Genomic DNA, 16,745 nt, shown 5'->3' on the forward strand with positions numbered 1-16,745 from the left:
GCCCCCACTAGTGGCCAAAATAGCAAAACGGCCACAAGTAGCCAAAACGGCAACCGCCTACCAGTGGCCAAAATGGCAACACGGCCGGTAGTGGCCAAAATGGAAAAACAGCCTCTGGTGGCCAAAATGGAACATCGGCCACTAGTAACAACAATTGGAAATCGGTACAAGTGGCCAAAAACGGAAAACGACCACTAGTGGCAAAAATGGCAAATCGCCCACTAGTGGCCAAAACGGCAAAATGGCCACTAGTGACCAAAATGGCAAATCGGCCATCAGTGGCCAAAGTGGCAAATCGGCCACTAGTGGCCAAAACTGGAAATTGGCCTGTAGCTGCCAAAATTGCAAAAAGGCACTAGTGGCCAAAATTAGAAAACGGCCACGAGCGGCCAAAATTAGAAAGCGGCCACTAGTGGCCAAAATCGCAAATCTGCCACTAATGGCCAAAATCGAAAAACGGCCATTAGTGATGAAAGTCGCAAAACAGCCACTAGTGGTCAAAATGGCAAATCGGCCCCTAGTGGCGAAAATTGGAAATCGGCCACTAGTGGCAAAAATTGCAAAATGGCTACTTGTGGCCAAAATCGCAAAACGGCTACTAGTGGCCAAAATAGCAAAACGGCCTGAAGCGGCCAAAACGGAAAAACGGCCATTGGTAGCTGAAATGACAAAGTGGTTACTAGTGACCAAAATGGGAAATCGGCCACTAGTGGCAAGAATTGCTAATCGGCCACTAGTGGCTAAAATCACAAAATGGCCACTAGTGGCGAAAATTGCAAAACGGCCACTACTAACCAAAATAGGAGAACGGCAACTAGTAGCCAAAATGGCAAATCGGCTACTAGTGGCCAAAATTGCAAAACGGCCACTAGTGGTTAAAATCAAAACACAGCCATATGCAAGTGGCAAAAATGGCAAATCGCTACTAGTGGCCAAAATTGCAAAAACGGCGACTATTGACCAAAATAGGAGAAAGGAAACTAGTAGTCAAAATGGCAAATCGGCTAGTAGTGGCCAAAATGCAAAACGGCCACCAGTGGTCAAAATAAGAACACAGCCACAAGTGGCCAAAATGGCAAATATGCCACTGGTGGCCAAATGGCAAAACGGCTACTAGTGGCCAAAATGGCAAAACGGCTCCTAGAGGCCCAAATTTTAAAATGGCCACTAGTGGTCAAAATCACAACACGGCCACTAGTTGCCAAAATAGCAACACGGCCACTTGTGGCCAAAATTGCAAATTGGCCACTAGTGGCCAAAATAGAAAAAGGGCTATTTTGCAAAACTTCTTGCAAAACGGCCACTAGTGGCCAAAATAGTGAAACGGCCACTCTTGGCCAAAATTGCAAATCGGCTACTAGTGGCGAAAATTAAAACAACGGCCAGTAGTGGCTAAAATTGTAAATTGGCCACTAATGGCCAAAATCGCAAAACGGCCAGTATTGGCCAAAATGGCAAAACGCTCACTGATGGCCAAAATCACAAAACGGCCACTAGTGGCCAAAATGGCAAATTTCACGCGAGTGGGCAAAATTGCAAAACGGCCGCTAGTAGTCAAAATGGTAAATTGACCACTAGTGGCCAAAATCGTAAAACGGCCACTAGTGGCCAAAATTGGAAAACGCTCGCTAGTTGTCTAAATCACAAAACCGTCACTAGTGGCCAAAATCGGAAATCGGTCACTTGTGACCACAATGGCAAAACGGCTGCTAGTAGCCAAACTGGCAAAACGGCCACCAGTGGTCAAAATGGCAAATCGGCCACTAGTGGCGAAAAATTGCAAATCGGCCACTAAAGGCTAAAATCGCAAAATGACCACTAGCGGCCAAAATTGCAAAACGGCCACTGGTGGCCAAAATGAGAAAACGGCCACTAGTGGCAAAATAGCAAAAATAGCCACTTGTGACTAAATTGAGAAAACGGCCGCTAGTAGCCAAAACGGCAAAACGGCCACCAGTGGCCAAAATGGCTAAACGGCCACTAGTTCCGAAAACGGCAAATCGGCCACTAGTGGCGAAAATGGAAAAACGGCCACTTGTGGCTAAAATCACAAAACGTCCACTACTGGCTAAAATGGAAAAATGACTACTAGTGGCCAAAATTAATGGCAAGACGGTCACTAGGGGCCAAAATGGCAAATCGCCTACTAGTGGCAAAAATTGCAAAGCGGCCATTAGTCGGAAGATGGCCACTAGTGGCCAAAATCGCAAAACGGCCACAAGTGGCCAAAATTACAAAACGGCTACTAGTGACCAAAATGGGAAAACGGCCAATAGTGGCGAAAATGTCAAAACGGCTGCTAGTGGCCGAAATCGCAAAACGGCCGCTAGTGGTCAAAATGGCAAATTGGCTACTAGTGGCCAAAATCGTAAAGCGACCTATTGTGGCCAAAATTGGAAAACGGCCACCAGTGGTTAAAATTGCAATTTGGCTACTAATGGCCAATATCGTAAAACGGCCATTAGTGACAAAAATTTGCAAAACGGCCATTAGTGGTCAAAATTGCCAATCCGCCTTAATGGCCAGAATCGGAAAACGGCTACTAGTGGCCAAAATTTTAAAACGGCCACTAGTGGGTAAAATCGCAAATCGGCCACTAGTGGCCAAAATTATAAAGAGGCCAGTATTGGCCAAAACTACAAATTGGCCACTAGTGGCGAAAATCGCGAAAAGACCATTAGTAGTCAAAATTGCGAAACGAAAACTAGGGGCCAGAATTGCAAATCGGCGAATATTGGCCAAAATCACAAAATTGGCACTAGTGGCCAAAATCGAAAACGGCCTACAGTTGCCAAAATGGCAAATCGGACACTAGTGGCCAAAATCGCAAAACGGCCTCTAGTGGCCGAAATTGGAAAACGGCCACCAGTGGCCAAAATTGTAATTTGGCCACTAGTGGCCAAAATCGTAAAATGGGCATTAGTGACCAAAATCGCAAAATGGCCATTAGTGGTCAGAATCACAAAACGGCCACTAGTGGCCAAAATTGGAAAACGCTCGCTAGTGGTCAAAATCATAAGACGGCCACTAGTGGCCAAAATAGCCAATCGGCCACTAGTGACCAAAATGACAAAACGGCCGCTAGTGGCCAGAATGGCAAAACGGCCACTAGTGGCCAAAATGGGAAATTGGCTACTAGTGGCGAAAAATTGCAAATTTGGCCACTGGTGGCTAAAATCGCAAAATGGCCACTAGTGGCCAAAATCGCAAACGGCCACTAGTGGCCAAAATAGCCAAACGGCCACTAGTGGCCAAATTGGCAAAACGGCCACTGGTGGCCAAAATGGCAAATCTGCCAATGGTGGCCAAAATAGCAAAACGGCCACTACTGTGCAAAACGACAAAATGGCCGCTAGGAGTCAAAATGGCAAACGGGCATTAATGGCCAAAACCGAAAAACGGCCAGTAGTGGCTAAAATGGGAGAACGCTAGTAGCCAAAATCGCAAATCGGCCGCTGGTGGCCAAAATGGCAAATTTGCCACTAGTGGCCAAAATTTGAAAACGGCCTCTTGTGGGTAAAATCGCAAATCGGTGACTAGTGGCCAAAATTATAAAAGGGCCAGTAGCGGCCAAAATCACAAAACGGCCACTAGTGGCCCAAATTGCAAAATGGCCACTTGTGGCCAAACATTGCAAAACGGCAACTAGTGGCCAAAATCGCGAAAGGACCATTAGTGGTCAAAATCGCAAAACGGCAACTAGCGGCCAGAAATGCAAATCGGCCATTTGTGGCCAAGATCGCCAATCGGCCACTATTGGCCAAAATCACAAAACTGGCCCCAGTGTCCAAAGTGGGAAATTGGCTACAAGAGGATCAAATTCCTCAGATAAGATTCTCAGATAAAAACAATAAGTAGCGTCAGTAAACATCGGGTCAAAATTGGGTCAAGATCGGAATTCACCTGTTATACTTACTCACTCACTCATCTCGTAGTTGCTTCGGCAGTAACCACAAAAACGAAAACAAAAACGAAAAACAACAATAACAATAACAGCAATAGCAAAACGTACTCGAATAATTTTTCTTTTCAATAATTCGCATCCTGACCTCTTGATATGCTTTTACATTACTTTTGAGAAATGCAATTTTATCGAATTTAATCGTACTTTTTTCCTACTGTTACTCCACTCAGGCAGTTTATCATTTTTGATACTTTTTCTCTCCACGGGAATACAATAACATACTGCAATAAAGCAGGTGCTACTAAAAGAAGCTACTAAGGCGAGCAGGGGGTCAGACAGATTTATTTAGACTCATATGAAAAATGTTACTAGAAAAAGATAGACGCACGCAACCGGGTTTGTTAACCTTAAACTTGGAAAAAAAGAAGAAAAAATCCTTTCAGGGAAATCGAGTGCACATTTTCTAAAGATTTGCGGGCCTGTCAGTCATTACTTCATACTGGTAAACCTTTCATGAAATTACATCCATTTTCTGCGTTTTCTTTCAAATCTGCAGGACCAAACTCAGCGAAATAATAAAAAGGAGAGAAACCAAATAAAAAGGGGAAAATTTAAGGCTCGTAGAGGAAATTCTTTTTTCCGCTTTTGATCCCAGACATTCCATTTCAGATGATCATTTGATTTTGACTCTTACCTGGTGTTGTTTTCTCTGAAAAATCTCCACCGACGCTTCGGTCGAAATCAAAAAAGTAATCAACGAAAAGCTATTAGTACGATTTCTGAAGATAATTGTATCAATTTTACCAAAATGATTACAAAACTACTGAGGCTTGGCTGTAAGAGTTTTTATCGATTTCAAAAAGAACTGAATTCTGATTGGACCAGGAAAACTATTTGCTGATTGCATGCCAGTTTCCCCAAATTTAATGGCACATCTTTTAATGGTTACGGCACGTCCGAGGTTTGGCATAGTGAACTCCACCTTCGTAATATGTTTCCCTTTTTTTCTTTAAACATTGCTTCTCCTTGGTGTAAAACTTTCAAGGAACGAACAAGGATTACGAATAGCTGTCTCTAAAAAAGTTTAATGTTCAGTATATCAATCCTTTAGAATAACCCACAAGTCATTTAAATCTACTCAGCTAAAATCTGAAATTGTGATTGTTATGACGAACAGTTTGTGATAAAATTCAATAAACAGACATGTAATCTCAAACTCGATGTGAAATGCGAAATGTTGACAATACGAATGAAATATATACAAAGCTAAACTGTGAGAATTTGAAAACTCTACAAATGGGAAACAGCCAAAGTGTATCCGTAAATTCAAATATACTTTAACTCGATCTGGACTTAACATGCAGTTCTTGTTGAGAAAATTACATTCCCCAAAGGTATCTTTAGGCGGATTTTCTTTAAGGACTGGTGTTCTCTCAGTTTATGCATCTAGACACTTATCTGACTCGGAATTCTTTAAGATTGGCGGATGGCTCGTATTTAGTACTTAGCGATTGTTGTTATTCGATTTAACAATGGAACGCTACCTTTTCCATTGTACTGAAAACACTCGTCTAAGAACTTGTAAAAATTTCCCTAAAAACGAATCTACGACAAAATGTTCATTAACATGTCTCTATGTACAATATACTTTCTTCAAAACATTCTATACCCTACTCCTCTGCAATCTCTTAGATTAGGAATAACTTCTTTTTTCACAATCCGAGTTATCTGGTTATTCATCAAAAGCAAAAACGTCCCTTCCTTGTCTTGATATCTGAGGAATGGAATCTTCAGTGCCTTTTTGGTGTCTGCGCGATCTCAAAGTACGTCGGGAAGGAGTTATGGCTGATACAGGGGATGGTGATGCAAACGCATTGGCGTCATAAATCCACGTGGCTCCCCGACTTTTTCGAGAAGGAACCGGAAGTAACGATGGGTTGGAACTCTGCGAGCTGTTGATTGGACTAGCTCTCGGCGAGGTTCCAATTCTATAAACGCCCTTCAACGGCTTTAAGGGTGGAAATTTCTCTCCGCTCTTTTCTTTCAAAGTACGTTGGGAAGGAGTTGAGGCTGACATAGGAGTCGAACACCTAACTTGTCTACCTTTGAAGCCTGACGTTGCAGAGGGTGGTGACGCAAACGCATTGACGTCAGAAGTCCACGTGGCTCTCCGACTCTTTCGAGAAGGACCCGCGAGTGGTGACGGGAAGGAACTTGATGAGGTGTTGATTGGACGAACACTCGGAGAAGTTCGAATCGTGGAATTGCCCTTCAATGGCTTTAAGGGTGGAAATTTCTGTCCGTCCATCTCTTTTGCTGATGATTGCACATTGTGGTCATTTTGCTCCCTTACAGTTTGGGAATTCTCGTATTCTTTAAGAGAAAGTTCCATGATCCGACGTAGCTTGACCCGTTCTTCAATAGTTTCGTACAAAGTGTATAGCGCTCCAGTTTTAACAGGGGTAACTGCTTTAGAGCACTCGGAGGAGCAATCTACCTCCGCCCCTTCGTCTGATTTCCTACGCTTCGTTGGCCTCCCTAATTCTGGCTGAGGGTCTTCAAATTTACGCTTTCGTCTCCAGTTACTGTAAGTGGACGACGACACATAGTCCTCCACTTGCTCGGAGACTTCTGCCCGAAAATTCTCAAAATTAAGCTTCCGCGTCCAGCTGGAGATATTGAACGGCGAACTTACTGCAGCGTCATCATCGTCATCTTCTCCATCAGTGCTGCCAGCCACTGCGTTGAACACATCGTCATTCTCATCAAAATCATCAGTACCTTCTTTGGAAATAATGTCCACTACGGACGTTTTTACTGCACTTGGCCGTGGGTCAAGTACGTTGCTTCCGAGAATATCGACTGGAGTTGTTGACCTTCTCTCCTCCAGCACTCTCGCAGCTTCATTTTGTTTTATTTCAACATCTCCGTCAAAAGCTCCCTTCCTGGCACCTATTTTTTTGATCGATGGTTCCTCCTCCCTTCCAATATATTCCTCGACTTCCGCATCCTCGTCACTAGTTTTAACCTCCTCGACAGTGACATTCTTCTGAGAATCTGTTACAGTGGCTTCATCAGTACCATAGTTTATACTCTCCACAATGGAGTTAATCCTATAACTCAAACCTTCACATTCACCCTCAGATGAAAACGACCCAAAGAACTGCGGCACATCAAAGCCATTAAATTCTTCATCCTCATCATCTGACTCAAACAATAGAGTAACACTAGATCGTTTCTCAGAATGTTTGACTGCAAAAGCTGCAGAATGGAAATCTTTTTTGATACGTGGGCTGCCTTCAAAGAGTTGAATTCCTGAATATTTACCAGTAACGCAGTTTTTAGCACTTTCCATGCATGCGGGTGACCCACGAACAGCAGTTACGGAAACATCTTCCAAAGATACAATTGTATCTGAAGAAAGAAAAGGATCTATTATTTCGTCGACGCTGTCTACAGCAAGCTTTTGCAAGTTTCTCACAGCTGTAAGCACTCCGCAGGCATGAGTGGACCCACGACGAGGACCACTAGAAGTGGCACTTAAATCGGCCTCAAATGAGAGGTCTTTCATTTGAAAGGCCTCTCCACGGCAAGGCCTAGTCTCTGGGTTTTTCATCTGTTCCTTTTCCTCTTTTTTCACCTTCTTCTTCGGTGTCCTGGTTTGGTGACTTTGTACCGAGTGAGATCTTTGTTTGAAACTTCTGGATTTTGATTTAACACTAGTATAGTCCGTGGAAACAGTTCTCCTCTTTCGTTGACGATAACTCATGGGGTTGTCTGGGATTTTGTATTTTGACCTGGTCCTGTAACATAGCTTAGAGTCACACTCATCTTGTTCTGCGTGTCTTCTAAAGATAAACCCTCTGCTTCTGGCTGAACTTTCATCTGAAAAGCCCGATTTATCTGAGCTTGCGGGAGAGGAACAGTGGTCCAGTGTTGGTGTACTGGAGAGATCATTTTCATCGTTGTCCGAAAAAACGTCCTCGGCAGGAGTTTCTTTCGATGACGTTTGTCCATTTGACATTTGAATACTCTCGGTGTCAGAATAACTTGAGTCTACATCTAGCAAAGGCCTCTTCCTGTCAACACACGACTTCTTACAATCAGACAACTTGACTACTACGTTTGAGGGATCTTTCAAGTCACGAAAAGAGCGCTTTGAGCTTTGATTTACTTCTATTTCTTCCGTAATTTCTCTAACTTCATTTTTCGAAATGAGAAGTTTTCTTTGTGGCTCAGAGTCTACATAGCTATTCCTCACGAGCTTCACGTCTGCAGCCGGTCTCAGAGAATCCGATGAAGGAGACGAATGGGTCGTTGCAGCTGGGGCGGACTTAACTCGTGATCGTGTGCATGTAACATCGCTATCCGTATTAGCTTTTGCTATCTCAGTATTTTCTTGCTGATCAGTCAACATTTTTCCATTCTTTTTCGGCTTCTTAGTCAGAGTTTTATCGGAGGACCGTTTACCTTTTTGTGTTTTCCCCTCTTTCTTGTCTTCCCTTGTTTGTGACGATCCAGTACTTTTGGGCTGCATATTATCACCTTTCGAAGGGGAACGAAGACAGGACATTTTAGGACATTCCATCTGGGTGTTATTTTGTATAGTTTCCGGCAAATGTTCTACATCCGGTTTTTCATCACCATGATTCCCTCTTGTAGCAGACCTCAAACATGGCCTCTTGGCACTTTCCATTTCAATATTTTGCCCTGATTTTTTCAGAACACTAGCCTCACACGACTTAACAACATTGTCCCTTTCATAAAAATGTTTTGTAGGCATCTCCTCATGAGCAGATGTATGGTCCTTTTCATTGTGACATGATTTCTGATGATTTTCCATCGTTGCAGACCCTAAGTATGACCTTTTAATTCTTTCGATCTCAATGTCCTGCTCCGACTCTTGCAATACTTTTGTTTCAAGTGACGTCATTTGGATGTTTTGCATAGAAGTTTCACGGATAATGGCGGAATCCTTGTTGACGTGGTGGAGTTCAGAATGATTTAGCTCTACAAAGATTGTATCCTGCGTATTTCTGGGACTTTCGATTTCTACTGCGGGTTCTTTATCTTGAGTTAGTTCTTCATGAGATTCAACAATCAGCCCGTTTTCATCGCAACAATCGGATAACTTTCCTTTTCTAGCAGATCGAGTGTTCTTTGGTTTAAGACTTTCTCCTGAGGTGTTTGGTGGACTATCCTGTTGCAAATTGCTTGCATGAGTCACAAGACGTTGAACACGATGCTTGTTCTCGAGGCTTTCAACTACAATATTGTTTCTGGGTTGTTCATCCACAGTTTGTTCAGTAGACTTGAAACTATCCTTTTTTAAAATGAAAGTTTCACAGAAATTTTCCTCTCTATCTTGTCTAAGATGTGTCCTCTCGGGACTTTTATTTTGGAGCTCCAGTCCGGACTCACTCAATGAACCAGCTTTACACTTGACCTCGTCGACTTCATTTCCATCAGACTGTAATCTTCTAGGTCGAAGCTTCGTTTGGACAACGCTGTCTTTGTCATAACTCGCCATGTTAGAATGAAAAACACTCGACTTAGGTTGTTGGTTTTCTTTACAACTATTCTCGCCTGAAGATCCTTGTTCACAATTGCGCGTTTCCTCATCTGCATCATTATTCTCCACATTTTGGACGGGAGATATTCTTTTTCTTCTTGCGGAGTCGTCCCTCACAAGGTCTTCACGAGGTGATGGAGAAGACGCACATTTATCGCGTTTAGAACACGTTGCAGTAGAACGGAAAGAAGATGACCGTAATCTGGTATTGGGAACCCTTTCTGTAGCTGCCTTCAGACTTGTTTTCTCCGAGTTTATACGCTTTACTCTGACATACTCTGCCGTAAGTGCGGCTGCACCCGCTTTTAAGCTGCTCGTTTTGCTCCCAGAGTGTCCAGGACTGCTGCGCAATTCCCGCACTTCAGCCTCTTTGAACTTAAGAGAACCTTTACCGGTTCTCTGTCTCGATGTTCTTCTTGGAGTATCATAATCAGTATACTTCCTCCCGGGGGAGGAAGTGGTGGTTGGTGTACAACAAGCAGGTCTCTCAGGGAAGTGGTTAGTGGGTGTTTGATAGCCTTCATTTTCCATCAAACCTTGGTCTGGAGGGGTTTGATACACCGGAATCACTTCCTGGTTGTTTTGCTTCGATGGTGTTTTTTCTTCAGCTCGATCTGCGACGGATTTTTGAGAACCGGGAATTTCAGTCCTAAATCAAGAGAACAGAGAAAAAGAGATAAATAAACTGCACTGTACTACACTATACCATATTACAGGTAACTGAACAAAAAATTTTAAAGCCATTGTATTCATCACTGTTCTGTGGTTAAAGTGCGATATTTCCCAAACGTTACAAGATAGGAGCATTGAAATTAATGATGGAAGTAGCTACGTTGAAACAAGCTATAGGAAATAACACGACCTAGTAGCTTTTACCAAACCCGTCTCACTTTCTCTTCAAACACACAAGTCTTGGAAAATGCCAATAGATTGAAGACATTTTGCTATACCTAAGAAACTTCCTGTAATCTTTTCACAAGTTTCCATTAGGACACTTTAGCCTCATTAGAAAAAGATACAGTGGGCGTTCATTAATATCTGAACGATCTTCAGTTAAACTGTTTCTTCCTAGTGAATTTATTAGAGCTAATTTTCACCTGTTTTCCTCTTTCATCTCCTTCTTTTTTTGTTGATGTTTCAACAACACCTTCTCCAAGAATTCTTGCAAGCTTGGTCCTCTTTTGATGAGCTCATCCAGGCTTTTGTAGTTAGATGAGTCTCTCGCAAATGCCTGATGACGATCACTGTGAAGATGCTGAAGAGAAATTAATAAAAAAGGTTGTCTTACAAAGTTACTGTTAGAGAAACCTCTCTGCTGGAGTGTGTGGGAGACACAATGATAAGATAGACTCAGATAATATTGCATATTATTGTTTTGTATTGTTGAGAAAGACACTTTCCTCTCAGAGAAAAAAAGGTCTGTGTATATCGGGGAGATATATGCTTTAGTTTTAAATGGCTGGATTTTTTACCAATGTTCCACGAGAAAGCTATTCAAACTATTAATGACATGACTAAATGTACTTACCATGTCTAGATCCTTATAATGAAGACAACAACACTCACAAAATCCTTTCTTCTTATTTTTGTCTTCTTGGACACTTTTCCTGGAGAAAAGAAAAAATTCAGTTATGATAACTTCCTCTTCATTGTACACACAGCTATAATTAACAATATACAGTCAAAGTAAGTGAAGCGTACCCCTCAGGATTACATTAATGATTTGATTATTTGAATATTGAACCCGTTAATCGTTTCAGGAGCGCAATAACGAATTGAATATTTGAACATGGAACCCGCTAACCGTTTTAAGAATGCAATGATGGATTGGTTATTTGAATATTGAACCCGATAGCCGTATTTGTTTTGAAAAGGGCGCGGATCATTGTTCAAATCAGAAGTCCATTTCTGATTGGATTAAGCGAACACGTGATGATGAAATGGAACCATTTCATGGCGTCAGACATGGCAGGAAAGGTGAGTTCGAGTGTTGTGTAGAACTTCTTGTAAATGAAATGTTGTGAAGGGAATGTTATCGACAGCTTTTTTCGCCTATTTACATCTTGACGAACTTGTAGAAATTCTTGTGTGCATTCATGGTCGAAGAAAATAGTTTACGGGCAAAGCCATCGCAAAACTTTTTTATTATGTAAATATTTGCGATCGACTGTTTTCGCAGTGTTTTTACAGTGCAGTTTGTTCATTTTCAGGATTCCTCGTCGAATAGAACAATCTTATTGGTCTAATCAGAAATGGACTTCTGATTTGAACAATGATCCGCGCCTTTTCAAAACGGATACGGCTATCGGGTTCAATATTCAAATAATCAATCCATTATTGCATTCGTGAAACGGATAGCGGGTTCAATAATCAAATAATCAATTCATTATTGCATTCTTGAAACGACCGGCAGGTTCAATATCCAAATGATCAATTCATTAATGTAATCTTGAGGGGTACGCTTCACTAAGTTTGACTGTAAGTGTTTTTGTTTGATTTACCTTTTAGCCCTGGCAGGCTCTCTACAATCATGCTTATGTTCCACATCTCTCTTCGGCGGGTCGAACGGCCCACTTCCCGATGACCCGTCAAAGTAAATCTTTGGCCAGTCCTTTAACTCATGAACCAGGGGCTTGTAAGCGCGACTGTGATCCTCTACCTTAATGAATGGAGAGTGCAGCTTTCGTACCTTGGGTTTGACACCCTGCTTGGTTACTCTTCCAGTAACTAAAGCTTTGGATGTTGGTTTCTTTAGGATACTACCATATTGCTCCAACTTCTCCAACATCTTTTCCAGTGACACGATTTGAAGACCCCAGTTTCTTGCATTAGCAGTGACATTGCTTGTTCCACATTTGTAGGTAATGGCTGCATGAGCTGCCAGTGCCTTGCCTCTCATATTATGTTTGGTAGAAGTTGGACCATTTTGTTCAGTACCACATGAGTCTGCACTTAATGGAGATGGAATGGCGGAGCCTTTGGCAGATGAGCTAGAGGAATCATGCAAGGAAAAAGCATTCATCACTGACTCACTTTTTTTATATACTTTAAAGAGTTCAACTTAAAAATCCTGAACCGAAATTTTTTCATTTTAGAGAGGATTCGTTGATTCAAGCTTGAAAAAACTGTCATTTAATAAAGATTTGTTTGTAATTAATAGCATTTGGCATCTTAGCCTGATAACGTTAAAAAAAAGGCTGTTTGTAGAATTTGTCTTACTCTATAAGTCCTTCCAGAAACTCATATTGAGAAAAAAGCAGTTTCTCCCCATCTGAATTTGACAATACATACATACATACATGGTTGACCACTCCCCATGGGGGCTTTTCAGGGCCAATTCCCACCCAATCCCACCCCAGGGGAGGACATCCATCACACAGCAATCTCGTGCGCTGGAAGTTAACGTCCTACCCCTAGCGTTGCAGGAGACGAGACCTCCATTTATTCGTCCCTATCAGAGAAGACTAGAGTACCTAACCATTTCTTGATAGAAAGGCAGCATATTCTTCTCACTTATTTTAAGACCTTGAGTGTTGGTCCGACCGGGGCTCGAACCCTCGACCTCCCGCACAACAGTCCAGCGCTCTATCCATTGAACTGAAGATCAGCTCCACGTGAGCAAAACCAAAATAAGTAAGACCCTTTATTCTTCGAGCCCTAAGAATGCCTAGCATCAAATTTACCCTTACAGCATCACCTCTGAATCACACATTAAGAAGTACTTGATTGTTAAACAAATTCTCCTTGTCAGCATCTTGGGATCTCAGTACGGAGAATATGCATACTGATGATGGGATGTAAAGGGTCAGGGATATTTGCCTTCACTAGTGGTTGGTATTTAGTTCTTATTAACCGAGCAGTAGGTCTGTATGGGAGAATCTTGACTGAGGTTGCCATTACAGACCGAATGCAGTGAGGTCTGTATCAGTGAACGCGGACAAGATTCTCTCCTACAGACTGACCTAGCTCGGTTGATAAGATGTTTATTATATGGCTGTGTCTCATATGCCAATTTTTTTATATTCTTTGTATCTTTTTTTTCTAGACTGGTCTAGATGATATTGAGTTCAGCCAATCAAATAAGTGAATTCAGTAGTTCCCAGTCCTCGTGAGACACAGCCATATAATAACATTTCTTTTTACCTTTTTGTGTTGCCTGGAAAAGGACTTGGAATTGATAAAATAGGGCTTGGTGTTGAGTTGCTCCTTGGAGAGCAATGACTGTCAGCATCTTTCTTGTTGGTGACAACACAGCTGATGTCTTTGCTCAAAAATTCTTCTACAGCCTGTTTAATCAAGTGAAAAAAGATTAATATCACACTTAACAAAAATATTACTAGTGTTATCTTTGTTTACAGCATAGAACTTATGCCTTTTCGATATGTGTTCGTTGAAAAACTGGCGAGAAATAGCAGCGGGTTCAAGTTGTTCTCAGAAGAGAGGCATCTTGGTACCACCAGGGCGCTAGCAACTTTATGAGTTACATCAAATCACTGAATTGCCAGTAAAAATATGACAAGGTTCACTTCTACCTTAAAAATTTTTTAAAGAAGCCAGACTCAACCAAGTGCTAGTATGAGCTTTAGTTGAGACACACTCTTGTCAGCAACATGGGTGAAGAGTCATGACCTAGCTGTATAGTACTGTACAATGTACATTCTGTTGCAGATAACAGAAGTGATGGAATAAAATTATGTTTAAGAAGCAAAAGAAGGGATTGGTTGTTTATGTATTCCATGTATAATATGTTATTGCCTAAACTGGGGTTTCACAGTTAAATATTAAATCTCCTCTTACCCCTCCGAGCTCTTTTATGCGAGCTTTTAAGCTGCCAGCTTTGCGGTAGTTTTCAAGATCCAAGTAGAATGTACAGCCTTTTAATGGTTCTTGGTGTTTCTCATGTTGAAATTCAAGTCTTCTTTTTCCTCTAGGGCTTATTTCTAGACATGGAAAACACCACTTAAATCATATATAAGCCTATCTGAATTGACAGAGGACAAAAGGCACTCATACATTTTAATTCAGTCATTGTCTGTTTTTCAGGGTGGTGGACTGAGGTACTTCTTTTCCTAACTTGTCTCCTAACTCTTAACCCTCTAACTTGAATGAGTGACTGAGACATAATTTCTTCTTCAAATGTCAAAACAATGTCAAGCAGATAAGAAGTGAGAATAATGAAACTATAAATTAGGAGATCATTGGCTGATCCAATACCAAATTCTCTAAAGTAATGTTATAGTAATTGTACTGGGGACAGTTAGGAGAATTAGCAATAAAATCTTGAGAGTGAAAGTGTTAATATACATCAGGAGCTACTCTTGGGTATGGTCTAAACCATTTGGGCCATCCTTAGGAGATATTTTATTAATTTCTATCTTCCAGATGACCCATTTTTGTCTTATACAGAATTTATTTATACCTAGCTTCATGCATGGATATTACCTCTATATGGTTTTGGTGTGGAAAGCAATTTGCAAGTGAACACATAGAACACACACCTATACACCAAATTCAAATATGGCACCCAATTTGAGTTGCTATTGTTCTGGACTCATACATGTGATAATCCTTTTGTGTTTCCACGTGAAGATGAGGCTAGTGAGTCCAGAACAATGGCAATTCAAATTGGAAGCCATATTTGCATTCGGTGAATCATGTATCTTATGTTTTTATTTGATTTTACATAATTATTGTTAATGATCTATATACCTTTACTCTCTGTAACGTTTGTTATGTATTTTAATCATATATATCATATATCTTATGTTTTGTTTGATTTTACATAATTATTTTAAATTATCCATATATCTTTACTCTCTGTAACGTTTGTTACGTATTTTAACGAGCGAAATAAAGACATTTCATTCATTCATAAACATTACAGCTAGTCTAAATGTTTTTAAACACTTACTTCCAGATTCAATTGACCCGTCTTCCAATACAATCAAAACATTACCTAGCGATCAGGTCAAGGGCATATTTCTCATTATAACGCCAATTCTTTTTAACGAGAGTAATTTTAAACAAGACCAGAGGTAATAATGTCCTCGTGTTTCTGAATTGTGCGTAACCGACGCGATCAGAGGAGAAGAACACGCGATCAAACTCAAAAGATGAAAACTTAACTAAATGTTACTCCGATCTGAGAAAATATGAGCGAACATCAAAGTTCAGTGGCAATTTAAAAGCGCAACGGTAAAAAAGCCAAGATCCAGAGGTTTTTGCTGTAAACAATATCACAACATCACAGCTGCTACGATGATTCACACTGAGGCGTGAAAACGACGAGATCAAACAAAAACATTCACAACGAAGATTTCTTCGAGAAGCTCCCCTAAGTAGGAGTTCATATCAAAGTAAAAAAAGATGTAAAAAAGATGTAGATCTGGTTTACTTACTGTACTTCTTTGAAAGTTCATTCAGTGAAGGAGTTTTCGTTCTTCTTCGAGGGCTTCGACGAAGACCGATTGCTGGAACTGACACTCGACGATTTGAAGACATAATTTGTGATAAAATTGTCGATTAGATCGAACTTGTAAATTCGCCTGATGTGAGTCCTCTTACAGGTTCACCATCAATATCGACGAAAGGAGATAATTCAGAAAGAAACCACGGGAAACAGCGTAAATTCTGCCCTTAAACAAAGCAGAGGTTCAGCTGTTTTAGATGCGAATTTCCCGGGTTAGTAAAAGAATGCAAAGTTTCATGCAAGCGCGGGAAATCCCGTCATGCTGTGTAACCTCATCTGGGTACCGCTGACCTCAAATCGGTAATTCTTTTGGTCTCTTTGGCATCGGCGTCGAGGAGTCCTTGTCGGAGTCCGTTGAAGATAGAAGAAAAAGACTTTTCTGTTTTTTTTTTTTCCCCAAGTTGGCCTCGTCATAGTTGCACAGATGATATCCACTTACATGCGAGACGAAACTCAAGCGATTTTGAGCGCTTATCGTATGTATGTAAAACGATCTTGGCACTTATAATAAGTTGGGAGTTTTTCGCATATTACCCGCGCTTATTGAATTATTCATAATTATATATATATATATATATTTTTTTTTTGTCAAAGGAAAAAAACATGAATGCAAGCTCCAGCATGAAGAGGCAATTTTCCGGGAGAGATATTAGTATTGCATTTTTCGGGGAGGGGGGCTGTACCAAAATGTAGCCATTTTCCGTCTTGTGGCAGTTTATCTAGATATGTAATACCACCTTGTTTTGTGTTAAAATGAGTATGAACAAGGGTGATTTTTGATATTTTGGTGACAAGAGGAA

The 16,745-nt window shown here is 41.1% G+C and overlaps 1 protein-coding gene and 1 long non-coding RNA gene across 2 annotated transcripts; one reads left to right on the plus strand and one right to left on the minus strand.

The window, feature by feature from the left end:
* Positions 1-4,973: 4,973 nt before the first annotated feature.
* On the minus strand, positions 4,974-16,174 carry LOC111336681 (uncharacterized). The gene is made up of 7 exons (XM_022942817.2): positions 15,875-16,174; positions 14,274-14,416; positions 13,620-13,762; positions 11,978-12,466; positions 11,005-11,083; positions 10,574-10,731; positions 4,974-10,125 (listed from the first exon to the last, which is right to left on the minus strand). The coding sequence occupies exons 1-7, from the start codon at positions 15,975-15,977 to the stop codon at positions 5,637-5,639; spliced, it is 5,604 nt and encodes a 1,867-aa protein (XP_022798552.2). The 5' UTR covers positions 15,978-16,174; the 3' UTR covers positions 4,974-5,636.
* On the plus strand, positions 11,399-12,633 carry LOC148719428 (uncharacterized). Its single transcript, XR_015994118.1, has 2 exons — positions 11,399-11,453; positions 12,338-12,633. It is a non-coding gene; the product is annotated as an uncharacterized LOC148719428 (long non-coding RNA).
* Positions 16,175-16,745: the final 571 nt, after the last annotated feature.

The sequence above is a fragment of the Stylophora pistillata genome, chromosome 12, assembly GCF_964205215.1.
Source record: "Stylophora pistillata chromosome 12, jaStyPist1.2, whole genome shotgun sequence".
NCBI lineage: Eukaryota > Metazoa > Cnidaria > Anthozoa > Scleractinia > Pocilloporidae > Stylophora > Stylophora pistillata.

Bases quoted from the DNA above. Each gene is read 5' to 3' on its own strand.
- LOC111336681 (XM_022942817.2), bottom strand. From the start codon at position 15,977: ATGTCTTCAAATCGTCGAGTGTCAGTTCCAGCAATCGGTCTTCGTCGA. The intron at 13,763-14,273 runs GTAAGAGGAGAT...TTGATTAAACAG, and splicing joins GCATAAAAGAGCTCGGAGGG to GCTGTAGAAGAATTTTTGAG. The intron at 11,084-11,977 runs GTAAATCAAACA...TCTTTTCTCCAG, and splicing joins GAGCCTGCCAGGGCTAAAAG to GAAAAGTGTCCAAGAAGACA.